This window comes from Macrosteles quadrilineatus, unplaced genomic scaffold (assembly GCF_028750875.1).
Source record: "Macrosteles quadrilineatus isolate MER2022 unplaced genomic scaffold, UCM_ALF_1.0 Scaffold_1__1_contigs__length_201487025, whole genome shotgun sequence".
Lineage (NCBI taxonomy): Eukaryota > Metazoa > Arthropoda > Insecta > Hemiptera > Cicadellidae > Macrosteles > Macrosteles quadrilineatus.
Genome location: NW_026542594.1, coordinates 143,610,941 through 143,638,759, shown reverse-complemented (window position 1 = coordinate 143,638,759; position 27,819 = coordinate 143,610,941). Strand labels below are relative to the sequence as shown.

The 27,819-nt window shown below is 33.8% G+C and overlaps 1 protein-coding gene across 1 annotated transcript; it reads left to right on the top strand.

Annotated features, from left to right (window-relative positions):
• The first annotated feature begins 18,371 nt into the window (after nt 1-18,371).
• LOC129001203 (uncharacterized) lies at nt 18,372-21,822 on the top strand. Its single transcript, XM_054428420.1, has 3 exons — nt 18,372-19,935; nt 21,001-21,098; nt 21,727-21,822. Exons 1-3 carry the CDS (start codon nt 18,372-18,374, stop codon nt 21,820-21,822), a joined length of 1,758 nt encoding a protein of 585 aa, XP_054284395.1.
• Nucleotides 21,823-27,819: the final 5,997 nt, after the last annotated feature.

Here is a 27,819-nt window from a genome sequence, read left to right as displayed (position 1 = left end):
TACTGTTAAATATCTAACTGTCTCATATTCGATGAAATACGTCTAAAACCATCTCATATATGTATAGTATTTGGAAAATAAGTTTCAGGCGGGACAGTGCTATAGTTATTGAGGAGTAGTTGTAATAAAGTGCGTATTTTAGCGTTACCAAGAGAATGACAGATAGACAGACAGACAGACAGACAGACAGACAGACAGAAATTGAGATAAGGTTTGATTCGGTTTCTCTGACCTATGAAATGTAAAAATAACCAAAAAGTTCATTATTCTAAGCAATGTACAGACAAAACTCTAATTTTATTTATATAGATAAAAATAAAATACCTTCAGAAATATGATCTTGTATCCTTTAAAAAAATGTACTAGATAAAGTTTATTGGTGTTGGAAAAAACTTTAATCTAACAACATATTTGTTTAAAATATGATTCTAGTGAAACATGATGCCTATTTATAAATACTCGAATTAGAATCATATTTTTATTCATTTATTTTATTGATTTATTTCTAACGAATTACCCCAATAATGCATACATTGGATACACACACTAGAGTACATAATAGTAAAAATACAAAGTATACATAACAAGAACAAAACATGGATAGTTAATAATTTTCAAACAAATTTTTTAAGAACACAAATAAGCAAGATAGGCAGTGAGCAAGAGAACGGAATTGTAAGGTAGTAAACAGGAAAAGAACAGACTTGTAATGTGATAGACTACACAGACATTTCTTGGACAAAGAGCCCTACATTTATAATCATGACAGAACAGCTACACAGCCGATAATGTCCAAGGATCTGATTGTTATTTGTTCTTTATTTACAGTAAGTAGTGAGCACTAAATCATTTTAAGATGAAAAGTCGAAAAATGATAATTAAATTGAGCATTAAATATCTGCGATGACAATGCTTAAAAGATCTTAGTGTAAAAGTGTGGGCAATAATGCATTGTGATAGAAGAACACAGGACTGGGAAAAAGAAGAGTTCATAATAATAAGTCCCTTCACTAGCACTTACCTAGAAATACGTGAACTTGAATGATTAATGAAATGATTCAAATAAAATTTCATTGGCAAAGTTGGTACTAGTTACAAATGAATGTGTACAAAGCAAGGATACGTTATACCATGAGCCAAGACATTTGTTTGTAACAAGATGAGCATAAAATGGCATAGATCAAGACGAAGAGTTGTCCGGAACTTAGCCTACAACCATTAGCCTTCATCAAATATTTCGAACACCTGCAACTTGTTCAACTGATCCATAAACACTTGGAGCTTCTGTAATTAATTGTGGCATATAGGGGTTACTGTTGAGGGCAAACACTGCAAACCAACCAGACATAGGGTTCACTAAGTGGTATGAGTGATGTGATCTAAGTAGTTATGTATTCTGACGTACACAAACCAAAATGTAAAAGAAATATATCCTTATTTGACTCAATAGAAACGGGCCAGGCCAAATTGATATAGAATAATAAGCTCATAACAATAAATAAAAATATCCAGTAAAAGCTTGATTAAAATCTAAAACGTAAAATTGTCTACTTTGAATCTCAGACCCCTGATGACAGATGTGCTGAAACACAAATAAAGGTTTCTATGAAGCATAAGGTTTTTAAGTACAAAGCTAAGACAATATTCTTTAGTAAAACGTCAATGGTTCAGAAATGAGGATATGCTTAGCGTTTCGAACCAGATTTGTTATGATTCGTAATATTATTTTATACCAACATAACCAGCCAAATCGATCAAAGTAAATAATACTGTATTTTAATAAGAAAATTATTATTAACTCGGAGTGAAAAATAACAATTAACTGATTTATATACATTTCACATTAACGAAATTTTCAAAATACAAATGACAGATTGGTACTGTAGTTGATACTTTAAATGGGCTTAGCTGGTAATATTTCATACGTTCTAGTACAAAAAAATAAAAATAGCCTTAAGTAGTTTACAAAATATTTGTAGGCTCTAAAATAATCTATTTGAATACCCTTTCTGTATAAAATTTATAGACAATTAGAAACACTAGTCCGTCAATTAAACACAGAAAACAGTCTGTGTGAAAGTTGCATAGATGCAATTAACTAACAAAAAGTATATTGTGAGGTATAAATGTAGGTTGTTTCATAAGAGTAATTAATATTTTAGAATTACATAAATTTCAATTGCGTTGAACTTTTTTTATCGTATCGACGAGTCTCAAATATTTCTCCAATAATTGTAATTCACTTGGTTTCATCATAAACATCTATTAACATCTATCTAAGCATATATACACATCTATCTAAAAAAAAACATCGATCTAAACATTAAAATCTATCTAAACATAAACATATATCTAAGTTCTACATCTTCATATATAACTTTGCGATAGAATTTAACAGCTCCAGTAGTAATTACGCCTTTTATTACATACTATGGTCTAGTGTGTCTTTTGACTTCATCTATTAAGCCTCAACAACACAGTGGACTTACCAGAGCACCAAATACTACACAAGGTAATAATCCAAGGAGCAAACCAGACTATTTTGAAAACTTTCGAAAGAAACAATAACTTTGCATACATTTAATACAATCTACTTACACTTTTTCCCTTTACTGGCATGGTATTACCTTTGGAATATCACTCAGCAGTATATCAACCTTATCTTTAAAGATTTACCGGTTACAGTTTAACTATTTAAACTCTTCCAATGTGTTTATGATTATTTATACACTTCTTTCTATACATTTAATTTCATTGTTACGATATCATGTTTACTTCCTAAGTTAGGAATTTGTTTGACGACCCTATCTAAAACGTCAAACTTGAGTAACATTGAAAGTTATGTCGTATTTAAAGTTAAGCTGGCTGAAGACTTAATGATTGATGAGAGGATTTCCCTTGTGTTAGTTCTCCCTTAGCTAAGAAACATTCTGTATGATCGGTTTAGTGTAACAACACCACAGTTTCACTTATATTTATTGTAAATTATCTGCAAAATATAACGCGTATTTTAAAAACGTACAACCACCCGTTCTTAATTATGGTGAATTGTTCCTCAAATAAAAACACAGCTAAACAAGCATTGTCATTTCCATTCTGACATTTGTAATTGGTATAGTAATTGAGTTGATTACTCGGCTGAAAATGCCATTAGGTGGAAATATACTTAACTAATAGGAATAGGTAATTACTTTTATTAATTAAAACATTAGTGAATTTTTTTTTATGATATCATACAAATTTAATGAAATAACATAAATCCTATCAAAAGGAAAAAAACTATCTTTGGTTTAGAAGATTCCTCCTATATAAAATAAATTATTTTACTCTTTTTCATCATATCGAAACCATCATATCGATCATAAATAAATATCATGAAATCATCAAATGATATTAAATATCATCATATCGATATTTAAACTAGAAACTAAGCCTATTTAAACAAATCTAGGTTAAGTTAAAACTACATGTTACATCACACTCACATACTTCTCTCTATTTTATGGTATATTTAATTTTCTTCTTACTTTTCAACAAATGTCCACCAAAACCTTAAAATCCGCACATCCGTGGTTATTCTTGTTGAGCTGGAAATTGAGCTGCGTTTTCAATTGCAAGACTTACATACCTGCGACTATTGACTGTTCTATGACTATCCAGTCCGTTTTGTACCAACCACGGACCAATAAACTTTTTAGGTAAGGTTACCAATAAACACTCAAGCTAAAGTGTTTATGTATATAATCATAGCCTTCTCTAGTTCTAGTACACAGGTGTTATTAGGGGTGGCTATTATATCACAGAGGGAATCAGAATACATTCAGCTGAGTCCCTGATATTTTTAATTTTTGTAAGTCAATGTCAATTTGTAATTGCTATACGGGCATGGTTGGGCCTAAAATAGTAGGCTAAAATTATGTAGTTCAAGACATAACCAGACTAAATAAAAAAATTACTCATTACTCAATGTGTGAAATATAAATTAAAGATTTGCCAAAACGGACTTTTATTTTACCACATTGTTATCAGTGGATTTCTTGTTACAGTAGTTATACTATTGGGAGAAGTGTTTTTAACGTAACTCAAATGGGTCACTTTTTAAAAAGCTTGTATGTTGGTATACATTTCTTCATGCTTAATTTCCGATCAGCTAATGTGTATTGTTGCATAGTTATCTTCGATGTATAGTTAAAACTTTTGATAAGACAATAAATAGTTTATTCTTAGACATTGGAACCAAATCTGGAAAGTGAATGTTAAGCATTTATTGGTATACAATTTATTTTTAACATATTCTTCTACAGTACACACTCATTAAGCTTGGGAAAACACCTTGTTGAATCGTATTTACAATAACCTCATCCGGTATAACACAACAATGCACATCCAGCTGGTCGGCAATGAAGCAAAGGAAACAGGGATACCAACATAAAATGAGCTGGTTTTGTCTTTAAAAGTTTCTCGTGCTCCTTGTAAAATTACAAAAATTATTTAGGTTGTGTTAAAACCAAACACAACCTAAATAGGGGGTAATGGGTGCCCTGGGAGTGGTAGTACCTTTTGCGCCGTTCCGACCACACCTTGTATGCAGGGTGGGTTCGGCAGACTGGTCCACACCAGGCATCAACTCTCACTTGTTAGCTACGGAGAGCTACCCCTGCCACTGGGTGTTGGTCCACCTACAGAACCAAGTGAGGGGGGTGCTTCCCAATCAAGGGAAGTCCTTTGAGTTGTAATCTGGCCGGTGCACACGCACGTCCCAGGGAGTAAGCTGAGTCATGACATCAGACAGCTGAGGCAACTCACAAGGCAGGCTTGGAGGCCAAGGAGGCAGCCCCTCCACCAAGCTATGGGTGCGATAGGCCAATAACCTGTTCACTCGAGAAAAATTATTACAGAAACCTTAAGGAACAGCCGGACGGGAGATTTGGTAAAGACCTTTGGCCTGAAATGGATAACGAGAATCGGATTTTGGAATGTGAGGACATTATATCAAACTGGGAAACTAAAACAAGCTGTAGCGGAGATGAAAAAGTACAGAATAGAAATAATGGGTATGAGTGAGGTACGTTGGAATCAGTTTGGAGAAATAAACGCTGATTTAAATACAACTTTCTTATACTCGAGGAAACCGAACGAAGAGGATGACCATAGAAATGGGGTTGGACTCCTGTTGAACAACACTGCAAAAAAGGGCCTAATGGAATGGAAACCCATTTCTGACAGAATAATAGTGGCAAGGTTTAGTTCAAAAGTAAGAAATGTATCCATTATACAATGTTATGCACCCACAGATCTAGCTGAAGAGAACGAAAAAGACCAATTCTATACAGAACTTCAAGAAGTTTTAAGAGGTGTAAACAAGAGAGATATTTTGATTGTTATGGGGGACTTGAATGCAAAAACTGGAAGTGACAATGTTGGATTGGAACAGGTTATGGGGAAACATGGAATTGGATTGAGAAATGATAATGGTGAAAGGCTCGTAGACCTCTGTGCTAGGAACGATTTAGTTATTGGAGGCACAATATTTCCCCATAAAAACTGTCACAAGGTATCATGGGTTTCTCCTAATTACATTACAGAAAATCAAATCGACCATTTTGCCATTGGAAGAAAGTGGAGGAAATCTCTACTTGATGTCAGGAACAAACGTGGAGCTGACATAGGAAGTGACCATCATTTGATGATTGCGAATATCCGACTAAAAATTGCTGCCTCAGTCAAAGCAGCTGAAAGAACATCAAGAAAATTTGACACCCTAAAGCTAAGAGGGACACAGCACAAGGAAAACTTCATGGTCGAGCTTTAGGCTCTATGGATGACTCAAGTATAGAAGAACATTGGCTTGGTATAACAAACACGTATACGAATACTTTAAATGATGTTTTAGGCTTAAAGAAGGCAGGGAAGAAAGATTGGATGTCTGAGGACACGTGGAAAAAAGTGGAAGACAGAAGAGAAGTTAAGAATAAGATAAACTCTTGCAAGACCAGAGGACAAAAGAGGGATATGAAGATACTCTATAAGGAAGCAGATGTAAAAGTGAAGAGAAGTGCAAGGACTGACAAACGAAAATGGATGAGCGAGCTGGCGGAGAAGGCTGAAGAGGCATCTAGGAAAGGAGATATGAAAGAACTATATAACATAACAAAAAAGTTGTCCAAGAGAAAAATTAATGTAGGTAGACCAGTAAAGGATAAGGAAGGTAAACTTTTAACAAGTGATCATGAGCAGATGAAGAGATGGCATGAGTTCTTCAGTGGACTATTTGAGACATTGGAGGATGATGGAAATGTTGAAGGTGACCTGGTGGGAAACATAGAAGGAGAAGAAGAAGAAAACATAAATATAAATCCCCCAACAGAAGATGAGATCAAACAAGCGATAAAAGAAACAAAAAACTGGAAAGCTCCGGGATGTGACAACATTGCTCCAGAGGTTATAAAGGCAGCACCAGATATAGCAGCAAAAGTTTTAAAACCACTGTTTGAAAGAATCTGGATTGAAGAGATTATGCCCCAAGACTGGAAAGTGGGACTTCTTTGTAAATTACCTAAGAAAGGGGACTTAACAAGGTGCGAGAACTGGAGAGGTATATCCTTGCTATCAATCGTTGGTAAAATGTTTTCAAGAATAGTATTGAATAGAATCAAGGATGTAGTAGATGGGAAATTAAAAAAAGAACAGGCTGGCTTCAGAAGAAATCGCTCATGCATTGACCAGATCAACACAATGAGAATAATAATCGAACAAATGAATGAATACAGTGTTGGTATATATCTGGTTTTTATAGACTTTATGAAAGCCTTCGACTCTATAAAAAGGGACCAAATCTGGAGAGGATTGACAAGATTAGGAATCCCTGGAAAAATAATTAACCTAATCAAAGAAATGTACAAGAACTACAGTTGTAAAATTATACACAATGGACATTTAAGCAACCCGATAGAGGTAAAGCTAGGGGTGAGGCAAGGTTGTGTCTTGTCACCAACCCTCTTCCTGGTTGTGTTGGACCAGGTGTTGAGGAACATAAGTAGGAGAGAAGCAAAGGGTATTTCCTGGGGTCTACAGCAGAAGCTTGAAGAACTTGCATTTGCAGATGACATCTGTTTCTTAGCCCACAAATTCAAAGATATGGAAGGAAAACTTGCAGATCTTGAAAAAGTAGAGAAAGCTACAGGGTTGAAAGTCAATGTCCAAAAGACAAAATCAATGAGGATCAATCCAGTAAATAACAATATGTTTAAAATGGCTGGAGAAGAGATAGAGGAAGTGGATTCTTTTACATATTTAGGGAGTGTGTTGACAAAAAATGGAGGGGCAGATGATGATGTAGTGGCCCGAATCAAGAAGGCAAATGCTGCATTTGTTCAACTATACCCAGTTTGGAGAGCTAGGGAAGTATCAATCAGAACAAAGTTAAGAATATTTAACACCAACGTAAAGTCAGTTTTACTTTATGGATGTGAAACGTGGAAAGTCTCTCTAGCAATCACAAACAAGCTACAGGTATTCGTGAACCGGTGCTTAAGAAGAATCTTAAGAATCTATTGGCCAGAAGTAATCTCTAATAAAGATTTGTGGACAGCCGCCAAAGAGGATCCCATAGATATACAAATTAAAAAACGAAAATGGCAATGGATAGGACACACTCTGCGCAAAGATCAAGACGCCGTAGAAAGACAGGCCTTGAGCTGGAATCCCCAGGGACAGAGGAGGAGAGGAAGACCGAGAAAAACATGGAGAAGAACAATTGAAGCCGAAATCAGAGAGGCGGGTAAGAGCTGGAGAGAAGTTAAGGCATTGGCTGCTAATCGTGTCCGTTGGCGCTGTTTCGTAGAGGCCCTATGCTCCGCCAAGGAGTGACAGGAAATAAGTCAAGTAAGTCAAAACCAAACGCCCTGTACTTACTTAGACTTTAGCCTCGCTTTGTCTAAAAAATTCCCATTCTAAACACGTTGCCACTGAGAGATTCTATTTAGGATAGTGATACGATAATTTACTTTGATGTAAAGGCTTGTTGATGTTATATGAAATAGATATTGGTGTAACTAGTGGGTAAAGTGGCACTTTGCTGCACACGAGAGCAATGTTTACGCACGAGCCGCAGGCGAGTGTGGAATGATCTCGAGTGCATCAAAGGCCTTTTGCACTCGTGTTACACATTATATTTGTCCAACAGTCACTAAAGCATATAAATAATTAGTCTTTCAAACACTATACAACACGTTTTTAGGTTCAGCTGGCAACACAAATAGGTGCCCTCCTAGAGAAAGTAGTACCCGGTCCGTATCACTCCGCTATTTTTCTTCGGCAAGAAATGTGCTCCGCGTTTTGAGAATATAGTTCCGTATGTTTTTGTAATTTGAAGTGGTTTCCGCGCCTAAAAAAATGCTTTAAAGGTATTATCTTGTTTATTAATATCGTAGGAATGTTTTAAAAACGTTTAAAAGAAAAGTCCAGAAAGTTCAGAAATACCGAAACTATAAACACGAAATGACAGGTTAAATCGTAGTTATAATAGTCAATCAGCTGCTCATAGTATTATTATCTTTAAGTGTTGCCAACCTATTTCCAAGTGTACACGGATTACGTGCATAATAGAACCACGCTGTTTTGTGTTGTTTCGTTGGAATCATGATGTGCGGCAAAGTTTAAACCGTACGACAAAGTATAAACCGTACGGCAAAGTATAAATATGCAGCAATTATCAGCTTTCTGTACTATAAACAGTACAAGGAAGCCAATTTTGTCGGGTGACTGTAGGAAAAATTCATTATTAATATTCTAGAGACCATTGCGCCTGGAATGTAATGTAACTTATTTAGTTATCCAACTATCAAAGTAAGTCTCCAACTCTTTTGTATCACCATGACATACACAAGCCTAAACTTAAATATTAAGTCTTATATCATCGCATTATTTATTTCTTTAAACATTAATAATACTGCATTTAAGTCAAATAAATTAATATACAACGAATTTAATCCGTATTGCATTGTGGTACATAAATTACACTAAACGTCAATGATTTCAACTAAAGTTCAAATTATACGCCGGCCACGAAGACAGCGTACGACGAGGTTTCAGCGGTTTAGACATATCTTCACAATAACATATTTTTTTAATTTATTGGAATTTTTAATATTTATTTGATTTCCTAAAATTTTAAACTATCGGATAACAGTTTAAAATATCCAAGGAAAAATCCCAAAACATAGCCCTACCCTTCTAAAGTAAAGAAGAAAAGTTGTTAATTAAACTAATTGAAATCCGTTCTGAATTTAATTTTCATTAATATAATCCTAATTCATAGGAATTATCAATATTTATAACAATTATTCTTATTGATTTGGTTGTTTACTCTACACTATATAATATATTTATAATTTGTTTACTGTCAGGGCAAAACGTGTGGCTTGTGGATTGGTATACCTCATTTACCATCCCGTAAACAACAGGGCAAATTGTATACCACAGATAATAACAGATTTAAACCATTGTAGCCGTGATTCCTATTTCACTTGATACTCAACGTCTGTTTGGTAGAAGGAATGTATCATAAAGTGGAGCTGGCAAAGCTTACTACTCGTTTGACAACAATCGTCACAACAGAAACGTTAAGTTTTTGTGTCAGGAAATGTGACGGTTGGATTTGAGAAGCATGAAATTGTGACCTTTTCACAAGTAACCGCGTATTGCCTTCTTTTTGCATTTGCATCGCCTTTTAAAATATAAATTACATCTCAATATTTTTTAGAAAATTTGATGTTTCCAGCAACTGTGAACTTTTCATAAATGATTATCAACGTTGGATATAAACTTAAAGCCGCATACAAATAAGTACCAAGGCTAACCTATTTTCATTATTTATGGTACAATACCTTAACATACATATGTCTACTTGGGTCTTTATTATTTACTTCCTATATGGCCATCAATATTCGATTTAAGCTAGAATTCATTGATTCATTGCTATTGAGCTATGAATCTATATGTCCATTATGCAATGTACATGAGTTTCACTATTACCCAGATATACTATTCACTATTTCGTAGAACCAATGTGTTCAGACTAAACTCAAACAAACCCTGGATAATATCATTTACCAAGTCCCCAAGGTCTACCTTTAGACAAGATGAGTCTGCAATTCCCGTAGAATGAAAATCGAACAAGCTAACTCCTCTCATAAGTGTAAATGTCGCTGGCATTAGAATGTGTCACCTCGCATAGCTTGTATAGGGTGGGGCAATGAGAACTGTACATTTTTTTAGCTACCAGATGATAAATATTGCAACAATGAGTGAACCAGCCAATGTGAAGAGAGTACGAGTCGCAGTCCCTCAAAGTCCAATGAGGTCCACCAGGAAGCAGTCCTTGGTACTTAAAATTTATAGGAGAACTCTTGGACGAATCTTGAATCAAGATTTCCATTTCCACCCCTACAAGATACAAGATTAAGATACCTACTCTATCTCAGGCAGAGAATCGCCGAAGAGGTTTAAGAGATTCCTCAAGAAATGCTTGAAAGCGTATTCGACGGGGTTTTTAGACGACTCAAAGAATGTCAAAATTTTCAAGATTGTTTTACCAGGTTGTTTAGAGTCAAATAGACCATAACATACAGCGTTTTAATCAAACCCGTTTGGGCTGTTTTTGGAAAAAAAAAATATATATCTTCCGTCATAAACTTCACTCGAATGATAATACTGTTTTACTTGGGGCTTGTGTATAAGAAATATACAACCGTTGCTCTAAAAACACTTTCCATATTCCATGTTATAACATAAGTATATGACTTCATTTTGTTGCCATAGTTTGATTTTGAAAGTATCGATACGGTATTTTAAACAAAAATGTGTATATTAAAAACCTAAGAATACTGTCTGATAATAATTTTCCAACCCCAACATACTCGAACCCAGCATTGTATTACACATCAGTCCGAAACTAAGCTGTTCACTAAAATCGATGAAGGGAAAGTTTAGATTTGTCTATCAACACAAGCCAACTACCATTAGGCCTCATCAAATATTTCAAACACTTTGAAGTTGTCGATTCGTAATAATAGTCGATAAATATTCGATCGATCAAATTTAACTTGAATGCACCTTAGTGCTTTTTGAATGACATCCTAATGAAATGAGTTAATATGTTAACCTAAGTTAAAAATTTGAGATTTTAAATAGGGTTGTAAATTTCACATTGATAGAAGTGCGCTAGAAGAGATTTCAAAATATAAGTGAATACAGAAAGTGTTCTTTGAGAAGTCGTACGACAAACAGCCATCAGGCACTGTGGGTTCTTTGGCCAATAATTGGTCTATGGTTTTATACGTCGTCTATGAAAATATCAACTACCTAGTGATGTCATTAGATAGGTACATAAGTTTGTTATCTTGGCTTAGTAGTTGTAAAACGTCCATACAATTGTTTTTTTTATTTGACTTGGTTTTTTTAAGAAGCTGCTTTCAGTTGTTAACTATGATGGTAGAATACGATCAATTTTTTATTTATATTTTAGTGGCAACGAAGTTTCAAGAGAATTTTATTTTGTGCTCCTGACTTGATAAGGTTTTAATTTTATATTTTTTAATTACAATTGAAGTATTTATATGGAATTAATAGACAATGCGGTACTTACGTATTATACGGAGGCCACTTATTTTACAGCGCGCTGCGGCGGTTGGGTTAAGTTGGGTTATCATAAATATGTTTGTAGAACTTTCCTAGTTTCGTTATGAATCGAACTATGCGAGATGAGTCATAAAAACTTATGATAACCCAACCTAACCTAACCGCCGCAGCGCGCTGTAAAATAAGTGGCCTCCGTATAATACGTAAGTACCGAAAATGCTGCTATACATAGCAATAGACTTGCAATACGTAAATTTTTCACCATAAATTAGAAAAGATTCCACATTTACTCTTTCCAATTAATTCGGTTTATGATAATGAACATTTAATATTTAATAAAAACCACTTATCCGTTGAAGATGTTTTGAGTTTTTTGTGTGTATGTAAACGCAGATAATACCAATGTACGAGTGAATTATTGTTGTACATTTAACTCTATTAGACTTTATCAACTTTGCCACTTTCATGGTTGAATGGAAAGCTTGAAACAAACATCCACCAATACCAAAACATAATTACAAGCTTTTGGCAGACCACCACTTCCTACGTATTTTGTAATGCACAAAACAAAAACAAAAAAATTCATTACCCATACTTCAGATTAAATCGTGTATTTCTAAAATGTAGTACATATTGTTTACTTTACTCTAAAAAACGTTATTCAACCACTAAGGCTGGTATTTCCTATTGTATATTATTCTTAAAAACAAATTTAAATTGAGTCAGCGAGCTTCAATAATCTGAAATATTGAAACCACAAACAGCAAAGACTTGTCAAGAGACGGCTGACGTCTTGACAGAAACAAAGAAAGCTATTTCGTATTTTTCGTCGGCATCAAGTGTCATTGTCTTGGCGGAATGGCGGCAAGCTGCTGATTATGGAATACCCCTCCTACAACCATCACTGAACCTCTAAACATTGCACAAATATCAACAGCGACCCGCCGCTGGAGGCTGTGAAAAATCTTCCATCACACAACAAGGTTTGTAGATGTTGATTAATTAACAATGGATATACGATAATTGAATGCTGTTGAAGTATGGTCATGCAGAATATGTATAATTTATATTTTATTCAACTACATCAGTCATTGTTAAAAATATAGCCTATCAGTATAACTTTGTAAAAACTCCTTAATTTTGTCAACATGGTTTCTCATTTCTACAGGATAAATAATTAACCAAATCAAGTAGGTAGCTTAGAACAAAATAAATACTTGTTCATGTTAAAAGTTAAAAAAAGTAAATACAAATATTATCTAGAGTTAGTTGATGAAGAAACTGTTTTTTATTTAGTAAGTTGTCTTATAACATTAAAAACCTTCACAAAACATCAAAATTCAGTAAAGTCTAACTTATATTACAAGCTTTTAGTATTCCAAGTTAGACTTTACTGAATTTTGATGTTTTGTGAGAATTTTTAATGTTTTAAGAAAACTTGCCTAATAAAAAAGCTGTTTCTTCGTTAACTAACTCTAGATTATATTTTAATTTACTTTTTATAACTTTAACATGAACAAGATGCGACGGTGTCAAAACTACCTATCCAGCCTTGGTCGTAACAGTTCAAAATTAAAAGCACAGATTTGACAAATAGTTTTAAACTATTTTCAATACAACTGTTGGATAAAGTTAACGTTTGATTTCAAACTGACCAAATAAAGAAAAGCGCGTATTTCTGTATTACAAAAAAAAACATGGACTTATAATTTAATTGTTGGGTATTTATTTATGAAAAACGATAGTTGATCATGGACAAATATTCGACAGAGGTGACCACACACCAATATTATAAAACACCAACATTATATACTGTAACTGCTTAGCATTTGTTGTCACAGTCCAACTTTTCTTTTAAAGCAATAAGTGTCTGCAGCGTTATAAGGTTGTGGTCACGGATATTAAACTTCCGTCTGGAGACAAAAATCATCTATTGATACACAGTGGCACTAGTTGTACAAGACAACTATGTTATTGTTCATAACCTAAGTACTTAACTCGTTAATAAACATGTGACCAGTGTAATAAGGACGTAATTCTGACCAAGGATAGTAAACTTTCGTTTGGTAACAAAAAGCATGTACTGATGACGTAAACTACTTGTGTTAACAAAGTCTCAATTTAGAAAATCTATACCATTCTGATCTAACAAATGTAGTTGGCTATTTGATCGATTAAAACACAGTTCCATAAAGTGTTTTCTTTCATTAGCCAAATTTTTGATCGAGCAAAGCCAATTACTTTTGGAATTCAAGTTTTTTTTTATTACAATGCATCGGTGAATTATACCCTTGACAATTGGATACTGTTGTATTAATAGTCAAATGTTATAATAAAACAAATAGCTTACTGGTAAATTTACGCATACAGTATACAGATCTAGGGGAGATATCAACAGCCTATGTGTGTTGTATGTGAAAAGGTGTGCCACAGGGCTTCTGCGTAATTCCTACACTCTTTACGTGTACAGTGTACACCTCATTAGGCTCTTTCCTGTGTTTATCTAGTATGCAACAAGTTTGCACGGTACATGTAGTATAAAACAATTCAAACTAGCCATTAGCCAATAGCTGAAACGGTTACAAATGGTTCAGTATAATTGCATGGTTATATTTTTATGAATCGTTGACTATTTCTTTGTTTTCAACGCTCTCACCCCAAGGAACACAGTGGTGTTAACGTTATTGTTAAGTTTGTTGAGATACACAAATGCTCGTTTGGTAATTTACCGTTAAATGGACGAACATGTGTGTGATGTATCTTTTCGTTAAAACATGTATGTATCAATGATTTTCCAAGATTTGTAGATATTTCTGCATTAGATAAACACTTAGAATATCTATAATATTATGACGTATCAGCTTGATTATATTTTCATATACACAATTGATCAGATACTACTCAAATTGCAATGAATTACAGGTACGAAATGTGCTGGCTGACTAAGAATATTTTTGACAATTCGGTCATGACTTCATGTTTAAGCCAGTTTCCATGTAACTTAATCCTTGCTAACGTACCATTGTCATCAGATGGTAGTTTTAAAAATATTTCAATATACATTAAGGGTTAAATTACACATTGAAATGATGAGTGGATGATTCTTGTTGGTTGCATTGACTAAAAGTTAATAGACCTTAAGTATTATTTTTATTCTTGTTATTGTGAATTATAACAATTATTTAAATAACAAATAATTATTGTAATATTAGTTAATCTCTAAAAATATGAGTAGAAGTTTTATGCTTTGTCAGAATGTTGTAAAAAAATAAAGATTACTAAAGGTAATGTTTTGACCACCATGTAGATTCTTGCCTGATTAATTGAGTGATGTGCATTAACAAGAACATAACATCGCTGGACCCAGGAGTCTGTGATCCCTTGTAATTAGTCAGCTGGTGTTAGTTTGCAGCCAGCAGCCAGGTAGAAGCAACATCAGCAGAACTACCAGTTAGCAATATTAATATTTACATGATTTGAAATAGCCATCAGGGGTTTGTCAGCATTGCTTTCGACAGCTATCTGTTAAAACTGCTACACTATGCAAGGGCTCTCCACCCCATCCCTCGGATATCTGTTTCTTACAAATTATAAATATGGTATTTTATTTTTTGTAAAGGATTGGAAAATTAGGAAAAAATTAAGGATATTGTTACTTAACTTATATTATCTTGTAGATTATGGAACAGGACTTGATTAAAACGAGTGGCGAGAGTTTGGTTGCGGCACGTGGAACAACAGCAGCTAAACCTGATGTCAGAGGTTGTGGTGGTTTGGTGGTTGTGGGGGGGGGGGGGGTAAGACGTGACACCTTGAGGGAGAGGGACAATCAGCCTTCTCTGGGGGCCAGGAACTGTGATAAGTAAATAAAGAACCGACACTTTAACTTTTACGTGACTCGAACATTTTTTAAAGGCAATTCTGGTAAGTATTTTGACGTTGAATATTGAAAAAATATAAAAATTCAAGTCAGTATTTTAACTTTGATTATACTAATTCGTGGATCAGATCTATTTTAAGTGAAATGTGTCGGTGGAGATATTACCCATTTCTTTGATGGTGATCTACGCCACTGGAATTTTACATAAGAGAATCATACACGCTTCAAGACGAAGTGGCCCTAATCCTCAAATGTTATTGCATATGTCGGGGATGCAACCTGTCAATTTCAAACTCCCTTGGAAAACGCCATTAGGGGGTTGACAAGTTTTAAGGCCGTTCATAATCTCAATCTTAACCTCCATCTACATTTAAAAATTGCTGTTTACTGGTATAAACAGTCCAGTTACTTAAGATCACCTCTCAAGATTTAGTATGTTAATGTTACACCGCCGTTATAGCTACCTTGAACTTTGCTAAACAACTAAGAATTGTTTGTTATACGTGGAAGGTGGTAGGTAATATTTTGTCAGGACTCTTATTCAATGAACACGAGTTTAAAGTATTCGTAGATTAATTAATATAAAGCTGTCCCTGCTATCAGAGATGTTATTTAAAATAACTATTTATATTGGTTTTGTGCACAGTCGTATGCATACTTCAGGAGATGCAAAGCAAAATAGTACAGTATGAAGTTAGATGAGGTCGCCTACAGGTATATCACACATGACATGTCGTTACTTTTCCATAGTGAAAATCGCACAAAACATCCTCCACATCCTTCAGAATAAACCGCTGCGACCATTTCCTAGACAGACTTAAAATGCACTTTCGTATTAATATTGCTCTGTATATTGTAATTCCAATGACATTCAGAAATGACGAAATACATTTTTCTAGTCAACCCTGTATCCCAAAGAATAAAACTGCTGATTACTATCACACTGAAGTCTGGTCCTATAAAACCTTTTTTTGCAAAAAATGATGTCAGAAATCCAAGTCGGCAATACAGTACTACGATTCAAAGTAATAAGCCTATCAATTTTTTTTTGCTGCACTAGACATTTTACTTTAACTATATTAAGGTAAAATATACACAAAAATACTTACAAAAACAAATAGCAATCACTTGATACATTTTACGTTTGGGAAAAATCAATTTCGATGGTCCAATATTGCCAGGGTCCTAAACAGCCCGCGGACCCTCGTGTAGGCTGTACTGTGCTGATCTTGCGACTCCTTAGATAAACTCACTTTCGCCACTTGAGTTAATAAACCAAATCCGATATAAACCAATTTAGTAGTGCCTGAATTTTATCGTAGTTCACTAGGACGGATTAACCTTTGCAAACAATACTTGCTCGATTCTGATAAGCGTCTTACATCTGTTTGGGTTTTAATGTGAGACATGTATGAAAGTGTAATGTCACGATTAATTTCCATCATCAAAACATATTTACCTGCTAATGTAAAGTAGATGTTATAGTAAAATTTAACATTATTATTCCATTTATGTTCGTAGCAGTAGTTAATGTATTTGACAAAAGTAAGCTCTTACAAAACTTATACAGAATCTCTTTATAAGGATGCCAAAATATCAAAAACACATCATTGGCAAAACATTTTTACAGAGAGCTGTTGTGCAATGCGTGGATAAGCAGAGGTGAACACAATTTCAGGCCACACTTCATTAAACTCGCTTAGTTAGAATCGAGGCTACAGAATATCATACACGAGAATAGATTAGCAAAGTTGAATACACTCTGTTTTAGTCATGTTATAAAATGTATAGATATGTCCTCATCTATATAAGTATGATATAGAACAGTTGCTAAGGTTGAATAGTGCTAGTGAATGAGTGTAGTAGTTATTCTCAATATTTATATCTCATACTAATGTCCAAGTATAAACCTTGACTTTCCTTTTTCGTCCACCTTTCTTTTATTGACATGCCATACTTTTTCGACCTTTCTTTTTGTATCACAGAGTTGTAGCGATACAAACTATGCGATACACGTTATATTTTTAAACATATTTTTATATTTTTAGTCAATAAACTGAATCGTATTATGAAACAGTATCAACTGTCAACTATCGAGTATAACAGGTTTTATATGCAACAAAAGTATTTCCACACTATTTATATATGTTAACACCCCACTTGTTGCCTGTAAGTGATTGCTAGAGCAACTACCTTAAAAGGTTTTGGAGTGTGTCTATTTTATGGCCAATAGACGAAAACTGTTATAGCAACACGTGACTGAACTGGCCAATCCAGCAACAGTAACTCAGCTGTAGTGTAAGGCTATGCTCAGGGTGAGCCTAGCAGACGACGCCACACAAAGACTCCAAGGGTGGTCGTCATCATCTGCTGGAGAAACCCGTAAACTTGCCCGATTGTGAATATTACTACAACAATATTGCACGAGTGATAATATGCATCTTCAATTAAATAAGCAACATTAATTCAGCATATGTAATATCATATCAACTAGTAATACATAACAAATCTTTGAGTTATTTTGTTTAAAATATTATACCCAAATTTGACCAAGTAAGTTTCTTACATACTTTAGCTATTACCAGCTAAAAAAGAGTAAAAATTATTGAGTGCTGAAGTATAACTGTCCTGAGGTCTACATTAATAGTTTGTTTATTTGCTGGTCATCTGGTTTGATATATTATTGTTTCATGTTTACTTTAAGTTTTGGATTTTGTTATTAAATACAATGAAAGAAGTGGCTCTAACAAAATGGGTTTTAATTTAATATATTTAAGGGCACAACATGGTGGCAGCGGTAAAGACCCAATAAATTGAGTAACAGGGTGTCTAATATATATGCTGCATTACAATGTCAGACTCAGAAAACTCAGATATAACAGTAAGAAGACAAACATCTAAAATGACACAACATTCAGCAACATTGGGCTTCATTGATAAATACTCCTTTAAACCAGAAGATTGGGGCCCATGGTTAAAAAAGTTCAATAGGTACAGAAATGCTACCAATTTAGATCAAATAGATGGAGAAAAGCAAGTAAATTTCCTTATAATATCCATGGGTGATAATGCAGAAAATGTATTAATAGCAGCAGGAGTAACAGAAGAAGATGAAAAGACTTATGATAAAGTTGTGGAAAAACTTAATAAGTATTTTACACCAAGGGTGAATTTGACCTATGAGAGAGCGAAATTCAATCAACGAGTACAAAAGCAAAATGAACCGATATCCGATTTTATAACAGATGTACATCAATTAGCTTCTTCATGTGATTACAAAGACATGAAAGACAGCCTTATTAGGGATAAACTCATTGTTGGAATAACAGATTCAAAGTTATCTAAGGAACTTCAACTGATGGCTGACCTAACCTTGCATGAAACAATAAATAGATTGAAACAAAGTGAAATTATAAAGAACCAACAAATTACTGTTAACAGATCAAGAGAACAAGATTTTGCAGAAATAGACCAAGTGAAAAAACATCCGAACTTGAAACAAAACATAAGACAATATACTTCTAATTGTTTTTACTGTGGAGGACAGAGGCATCCTAAGGAGAAATGTCCTGCTCAGAATATTGAATGCTACTACTGTGGATTGCAAGGACACTTCAGCCGATGTTGTAAAAAGAGACAGAATAATAAATACAGAAATCAGAACAATAAATACAGAAACCCAACCCTGAATCAAATTCAGGAAAATACCGAGAACAGATTGGAACAGGATAATAGAAGCGAGGACGGGTATTACATTAACAGAGCTGAAGTTAAGAAAATAAGAGCGACAACAAGGAACTACAATAAACAGAATGAATTTGAAATTGATGTAAAACTTGATGGGAAATTGGAACATTTCAAGATTGACAGTGGAGCCGACGTGACGATTGTGCCTCCAAGAATGGCTAGAAACAAATTATTGACTAAATCAAACATTGTTTTAAAAACACCTGGGGGGAAGTATTTAACAGTTTTAGGTAAATTTGAAGGTGTAATTAAGTATAAGAATAAAACAACTTGTCAAACAATATATGTGATCAATGGTCAAGAGGAAGCATTGATTGGGAAACCATGCATCTCAGCCCTAGGGTTCTTAAGGGTCATCAGAGGAGTTAAAAATGACATTCAGTCAAGTGAATATTGTAGCAACCAGAATATCAACACAGACCTACAGAAGATCAAGAATAAATATCCAAGTTTATTTAATGGGATTGGTAAGATGAAGAAAGGAGCTCAACTTAAACTGAAACAAAATGCGGTACCGATGGAGTTAAAAACTCCTAGAAACATACCTATTCCATTAAGAGAAAAAGTGAAAAATGAACTTAAAAGAATGGTTGAAGCGGGAATCATTGAAGAAGTTTGCGGACCTACGGAGTGGTGTCATCCAATGGTGGTAAGACCTAAACCTAATGGTAGTGTAAGAATATGCATTGATCCTTCAGCTTTAAACAACCATTTACAGAGAGAAAATAACGTTTTTAATACTGTTGAGGACTTACTTGGATGTCTAGGGAATTCCAAATGGTATTCAAAATTAGATGCTAATTCGGGGTTTTGGCAAATACCGCTAGATGAGGGTTCCTCAAAATTGACAACATTTATAACACCATTTGGTAGATTTTGTTTTAAAAGACTTCCCTTCGGAATTTCAACAGCCCCGGAAATATTTTGTAACAGGATGAAAAGTATTATTGGAGACATCCCAGGAATTTTGTGTTATATGGATGATATTTTAATTACCGGAGAAAGTAAACCCGAGCATGACAGCAGACTAGACCGAGTGTTACAAGAATTGGAAAAAGAAGGAGTTACCTTAAATGACAAGTGTGAAATAGGAAAAACAAAGATTTCATTCTTAGGTCACATTATTTCTTCTGGTATGATTCAAGCAGATCCCAAACACTTACAAGCAATAATCGATTTCCCCACACCCAGTGATGTGGGAAGTGTTAGGAGATTTCTAGGGATGTTGAATCATGTCGGAAAATTCATAGAAAACCTTGCTGATATCGTTCAACCACTGAGGGAACTACTAAAAAAAGATAGGGCTTTTGTTTGGGGTCCTAGTCAAGAACAATCATTTAAAACAGCCTTAAAGAGTTTACAAACAACTCCTGCCTTAATACCATTCAATTTGAAAAGGAGAACTATAATTTCGGCCGATTCATCAGCTTATGGTTTGGGTGCAACACTTTTGCAAGAACATCAAGGACATTTAAAACCTGTGGCCTACGCATCAAAGAGCTTAACACCGACTCAACAGAAATATGCACAAATTGAAAAGGAGGCTTATGCAATAGTATGGGCATGTGAACGTTTCAAAAATTTTATAACAGGATTGAAGTTTCAAATTCAAACTGATCATAAACCTCTGATTCCTCTCTTAAGTAGTAAGGGTTTGGATGAACTGCCGCTAAGAGTTCAGAGATTTAAAATGAGATTAATGAGATATTCGTACGACATATTGTGGGTACCAGGAAAACAATTAACAACTGCCGACACGTTATCAAGAGCGCCAATCAACAAAACTGAAGAGGAAGATATTGAGAAACTTGCAGAAGAAGCAGAAGCATGTGTAAGAACAGTAGTTCAATCAATCCCAGTATCATCTAATAAATTAGATGTAATAATAAAAAATCAAAGAGAAGAATTACAGGATTTGTTAGATATTACAATTCAAGGATGGCCTAAAAATAAGAACCTATAAAATGAAAGATTAAAAGAATACTGGGATCATCAAGCAGAATTGTCGATCAATGAAGATATACTTATGAGAAATAATCAAATAGTGATTCCTCCATCCTTGAGAAAAGAAATGTTAGATAATATTCATCAAGGTCATCAAGGTATTAAAAGATGTAAAGAAAGGGCTAAAATGTCAGTATGGTGGCCCAAAATTAATCATCACATCGAACAAAAAGTAACCTATTGCCCGCAATGCATTGCTGACAGAGTGCCTCCTCGCCATCCTATGATTCCTACAGAGGTTCCTGAAAGACCCTGGCAGAAAATCGGAGTAGATTTTTGTGAATTCAACAATGATAAATACATAATTCTCATGGATTATTATTCCAAATACATCGATGTATATAAGGTATCTAACTGTTCAACGGCAATATTGATTAAATCAATGAAGACATCGTTTGAAAAGCATGGCATCCCCGAGTCAATTAGATCAGACTCAGGTGTGCAATTTCTATCAGAAGAATGGGAACTATTCAAATCAGAATACGACTTCACAGTGGAAACTAGTTCACCATACCATCATCAGTGCAATGGTCAAGCTGAAAGTGGTGTGAAAATCTTCAAAAACATATTAAAGAAGTGTAAGGATAGACATCTGGGCTTATTGGCATACAATACGATGCCAAAGGAATGTGGTTATAGCCCATCACAACTATTAATGGGACGGATTTTAAGAACAAATCTACCAGTGAATAAAGCAACTCTACTTCCAGCCACTCCAAATCACAATAGATATAGACTTAGACAAATGGAAGAAAAGAGGAAACAGGAACAACAGTTCAATAAAAGACATAGAGTGACCCAGGTCAAGGATTACCCAGAAAACGCTAAAGTTTGGGTATCGGACCGAAGAGAAGAAGGGGTAATCAAGGAGAAGTTAGAGAACAGGAAATATAACGTTGAAACTAAAAAGGGAGGAAGATATATCAGGAATGCAAAATTCTTATTCCCTATGTTCTCCTCTGGAGGAAGAGAAAATCCTGATAAAGAAAACCCCCATACACAGACACTTCCTCCAAGACAGACACATACACCAAGATCCAACCTACATAATCATTCTTCAACCATACACAGACCTACCAGAATTGTTAAACCTGCCAAGAGGTTCATAGAAGAACTTTAAGAGGGAGATGTCCTGAGGTCTACATTAATAGTTTGTTTATTTGCTGGTCATCTGGTTTGATATATTATTGTTTCATGTTTACTTTAAGTTTTGGATTTTGTTATTAAATACAATGAAAGAAGTGGCTCTAACAAAATGGGTTTTAATTTAATATATTTAAGGGCACAACAATAACAATAACAAAAACACACAAAACAATGGTTTATTTAAACCGTCTGTTTGGTTGGCACCCTGCTGTGAAAGGACATAAAAAAACACTTTAACAAAAAGTATCTTTTTTACTATACATATTTAAATAACTATATCATTATTATTTAATAATAAAAATAGTATTAAGTGATGATTATGATCTAACAAACCATTGGTGTATATGATATACCTATGATACAATATGTAGGTATATATGAATTTGAACGGTCTCTGGGGATCTCAAAACAAAAAAGTTAATGTTTGCAACTTTATTTTGGTATGAAAACGGAAAAAACGCCTTACCGTTTATAAAGCTAAGCTTTATTTTACTTAAAGTATAACACCGAAATATCAAACCACAAGAGAAAGGCCTACAAATTTTCGTAATTTATTTTAAAGTTTGGGAATCTTATACAACCTGTTTACTAGACGTCAACTCAATTATGGTCTGCAATTTAACTTTTTTGAAATATTACGTACACTACAATTATTATGAGAACTCCATGTCTAAATTAATAAATTTACTTAACAATTGATATGTTTTAAGAAGACATATTAGTAATTTAAATACCACGGTAACATGAGATATTGTCTAAACACCAATAGAAATTGATTAATTATGTTAGTTTGCTGTAGAATTACATTCAACATAAATTTTACGAAACCACAAGTTTCCTGAGAGACAGATCGGTCAGAACAGCTTCTAGCTGGGATTTCCCACGAGATAATTTATTGCCGAGGAGCTGAACCTAATTCAAAGGAATCACCGCTAGAAGTGCCATGATAATTAGGTCAACTACTGACTTCAAAATAGCAACCTAGTTATATTCCTTTAGGAAAAGGATTTTCCTTGCCCGTTTAGAGGATTATTTCCTGAACGAGTGCTTTAGACAGGAGTTAAGTGTGTGATATATCTGAATTATGGAATTGCTATACAGTTAAACATTTGTATATGATCTCAAGAAATATTCAAAGATTACTTTGCAAACTACATATACGAAAAACGATATCTTGATTTGTTGTATTTTGTATATTTTGCAATGGTAATGGTAGTAACTTAACAATATGGTGCAGGCATGTTCAGATTGCTCAGTCTCTGTTGCCTTGTAAAGCTGTTCCTTTTGATTAATATCAATTCTACTAGCTTGTGCAATTTTAATCTATAAACCAATAATTTGGCCGTTAAAAACATATGCATCCCCTATATGGGGATTAGCTATTTCAAAAACATAAACAGTTCAAAATTCAAGTAATCCATAATAAAACTCTTAGAATACCTAGCAGTGAATGCCCCTTGGTTCGTTAGAAATAAACACATACACAAAGAGCTTGGAATAGAGTCTGTCTTGACCTTCATTGAAAAATCCACCTTCAAATTTCTAAAATCTCTAGACGATGTTCCTGGAGGACTGGCATTCAATCTTGGCTAAATCGCAGAAAATAAAAGATAACGCCGAAGGCTTACCCAAGACTTGTTGGGCGAAGCCTAAAGAAAATTGAACATGTGACCTACATCTAAATGTACTATGTTTCAGGGTGACTCAAGTTTGAGCAAAGCCGCAATGTTATTTATGACATTTTATTTTTTCTATTTTGTTAAAACTTCTGTGAATAATGCAATATTGAACCAGAAATAAATGTAGTAAAAAAATCTGTTTCGTAGTGATACTGATTCATTATAATTCCGAAATGTGGTGTAAATATTCATTTTTGGTTGTCAATGGTACAAAAACATAAACTTTTCAAAACTTATCCAAACTCCTGACAATATAACTGATATGATTTAATAACATTAAGGATTAAAACTAATAAGTTTATGTTACATTGTCCTCTCCACCATGTGACGTACTTTAGAATGTACAAGAGTGATATGCTGGATAGCTGGGTAAACTGCAAGTGCTGTAGTCTTGACTTGAGGCACTTGCCCCCTCCCCCTCACTCCTCACTCCCTCACTAACCACGTCTAATTAAGTGGTGTAATTAAGAAAGTAAATAAGCTTTTGGTGGTAGTCCACAGGGGAGGGGTATCGTTATAAATGCTGAAGTTATTTGTGCTTTTTTAGAAGCACGTTGTCAATATCAATAATTTACTGAGTAGAAATTAGTGATGCTTTTCATGGATCAAAGTGAGAAAAGAGTAAATGTTCATTGGTACAATAATGTCTGCTTCAATTTGCTAACTAATATAGTAATTGTTTCCTAAATGCTATTCGAAACAAAAATAACCTTATGAAATGATGTTTTAGGTATGTAATGTGGAATTATAGAAAGTAAATTTATTAGCGGAAATTAATACTACATGGTTACTTATTACCAAATTTTAGTAAATGAGGTCGTTTGAATTGGCTTTTAACTGTGCATTTTTTAACTACCTTAACTACAAAATTTTTCAGACTGCCAGGACATGGTGTATATGTAAAAAAATCACTATACGGGATTTGCTAAAATCGTATTAGTTTAGAAATGGTGCTCTCTAAGTTTTATAATTTAATCCAAAGTCTCATTTTCACAGCAGTGACAATGGTTTTTCGCTTTTGCGGTATTACTTATAAAGAAACCGAGATTCCCCTCTTTCATTTAGATTTTTAATTGGTGTAAAACTATGATGTTAAATCAAAGTTTTACTCCATTTAGAAACGTCAGATATAATTTATTTTCTTTGAATATTTGTATAAATATAAGTTGAAATCTCTTTCTGTTTCTGTAATTTTTCTTATGTAAAACTCCATAAGTTCAGTAAGACTTTTAGCATTGACTATATAATATAAATACCGGCCATTTTAATATTGAATAAATAAATAACCAAGCAGCTTAGAAATATGGGAATTGTTTTATTAGCAAATTTAAAGCTGTTTTTATCATAACAATGCAAAACAGTTTACTGTTACATAATTCCAACTAAATTAGCTTAACTATTTATTTCCACGTGTTTTCATGGTTTGCGTACCAAGTTTGTACTCTGATTTGACACTCAGACCATGTTTTTCTGAGCATTGCTGGAGTCATGCTTTCAATAACCTCTCCAACTCATATTTTAAGTTCCCCAATGCCTTGGGGACACTGGGAAAATATCTTTGCAAACACTCTGTCCTTGATATAACCACAGAAAATAAAGCTAAGGGTGCAACGTCTGGAGAAAGTGGAGCCCAGGGAATTGTACTTCCTGACCAATCCAGTGACCAGGAAACTTGTATCTTGCCGCAATATGGGGGGCACCATCTTTCTGCTAGTTCCTAGGCAGGTAAACATTTAGTTGACATTGCTCAATTTGTGGTGTTGCATCGAAACCTTCTTAGAACACTTATTATAGATCTGCTTTCATGAAACCACAGAACACACTCTGTTTTTAGTCAGTTTAATGTCTGATTAGTCAAATAATGTCATACACAGCTGGTGTCGTTGGCCAGCTGACTATGAGAAAATTAGAAAATAAAATATGCCACAACACTGGTCACTGAGAAGAAAACATAGCCTACACTCACAGTTTACGTGATTTTTACAGAATTGTTGTATCCAAGTTTTATAATTACTGACATTTATATAATTATGTTTTTTGCAGTTACTGTATAAAACTGTTTTAAATTTGCTCTTGAAATTAAACCATTACAATGATTCTGAGTTCCTTGGTTATGTATTTAATCTTGAAATGTGTTCAATAATTTTTGACCACCATGTATTTTTAAATATTTATATTATCAGAAGTTTTCAACAATTTTCCTTATACTTAGGGATTATGTTTTGGGGGGAGTTAACCTAGTAAAATGATCAGTATTACGTCGGAATTATTTTTCTCAAAGTCGAGTAATCTCAGTGTAATCCTTACTTACAGTTACAACAACTTAATTTTTTTCCTTTGTACTTAATACTTTAATACTTATAAAATGGTAACATTACGAATGTAGGTATTTTAAGCCAAGTATGATTGGAGATATAATGTTACTATTAATTTGCTAGTATACGGTGGATGAATTGTTATGTTACAAGTTTTTGATTAACTTTTTCCCGGTTATTAAAAGGCCGGTGTTATTTTTTATTTTAACATTATTTGTATAGCATAATACAAGTTTACGTGCGAGGTAGTGGCTTTTGCCAACCAAGTTTTTAGACGTACAAGTCTTTAAATTCAATTTTAGTCCAAATACCTAATGTAGATTTGTAGAACATGTAGAACAAACAAACCCACAATCACAGAAAAAGACATAGTAGAGCATAGAATATTATGTAAAAATCACGGATTAATAGCACTGATTTAAATTCCAAATCATTATGCGAGTTTAATAACTGTAAATTTTAGTTATAGATGAATAAATTAATTGTAATTTTGTCAATTTTAGAAAACCATAATACGATTTCATTTATTGGGCCCAGCATTTTACAGGGTCTGTAATTAATTACAAAATAAGCTGAAGTATTCAATACAATTTTATTTTTTTATCAAACATTTGTATATTTTTTCATCAGTTCATGAGAATCTTTCTTCGTGCTACAAAACTCCTCCGCATTCGGTCAACAGTTTGGAGAAATATTAAATTAGTAAATAAAATCATAACAGTTCTTGATACTTACATGGTAATCAAATATATACTTTAATAGGTATGAAAGAGTACTCTTGTATAAAAAATTAAATCTGAAACATTTACAACGACGTGATTTGCTGTAGGAACGAATTACTCGAATGCAATGAATGCTCAACCATCAACCACTGATAGCGTAATAAAGAGATCCTATACTTAGCCTGAGCTGTGTTTTATTGTCTGCAAGAGAATGCAGAAACAATCGATGAACAAAGGTCTTACCCAATTACAACTTGTCTTTGTCTTTCTATAAGTATTCCTTAAATCATCATGCAATCACGATGATAACTAAAACGCTATTTACAGTCATGTATCAATAATTACTACAATCTATTTCAAATTGTTATCTTTGATGACATTATCGATTTGTGGCAATTTATATCATCTCATGTCTTCATTATGTTCCCTGTAATAACCTTAATGACAATGTCTGTTATATAATAATTCCAAGTAAAAAAACAACGTAGATGGATACAAGAGTGGTAAGACCACACTTCCATTGTTAAAAACTGCAAAGAGTATAGTGTTAACTGCAACAATAAAAAAACTACTTTCTATAAGTAAACCTTATGAATAGGTTATGTCACTGATTTCAATCATAGGTACTATATAATACTAAGGCACTATAATAAATTACCACGAATTATTATATATTCTAATAGTTC

What these genes read in the sequence shown, in the direction of transcription:
- LOC129001203 (XM_054428420.1), top strand. Translation starts at nt 18,372, where the DNA reads ATGTCAGACTCAGAAAACTCAGATATAACAGTAAGAAGACAAACATCT. An exon ending in GGTAAGACCTAAACCTAATG is followed by an intron (nt 19,936 to 21,000) that starts GTAGTGTAAGAA and finishes TGTGGGTACCAG; the next exon opens with GAAAACAATTAACAACTGCC. An exon ending in CAGAAGAAGCAGAAGCATGT is followed by an intron (nt 21,099 to 21,726) that starts GTAAGAACAGTA and finishes AATTTCTATCAG; the next exon opens with AAGAATGGGAACTATTCAAA.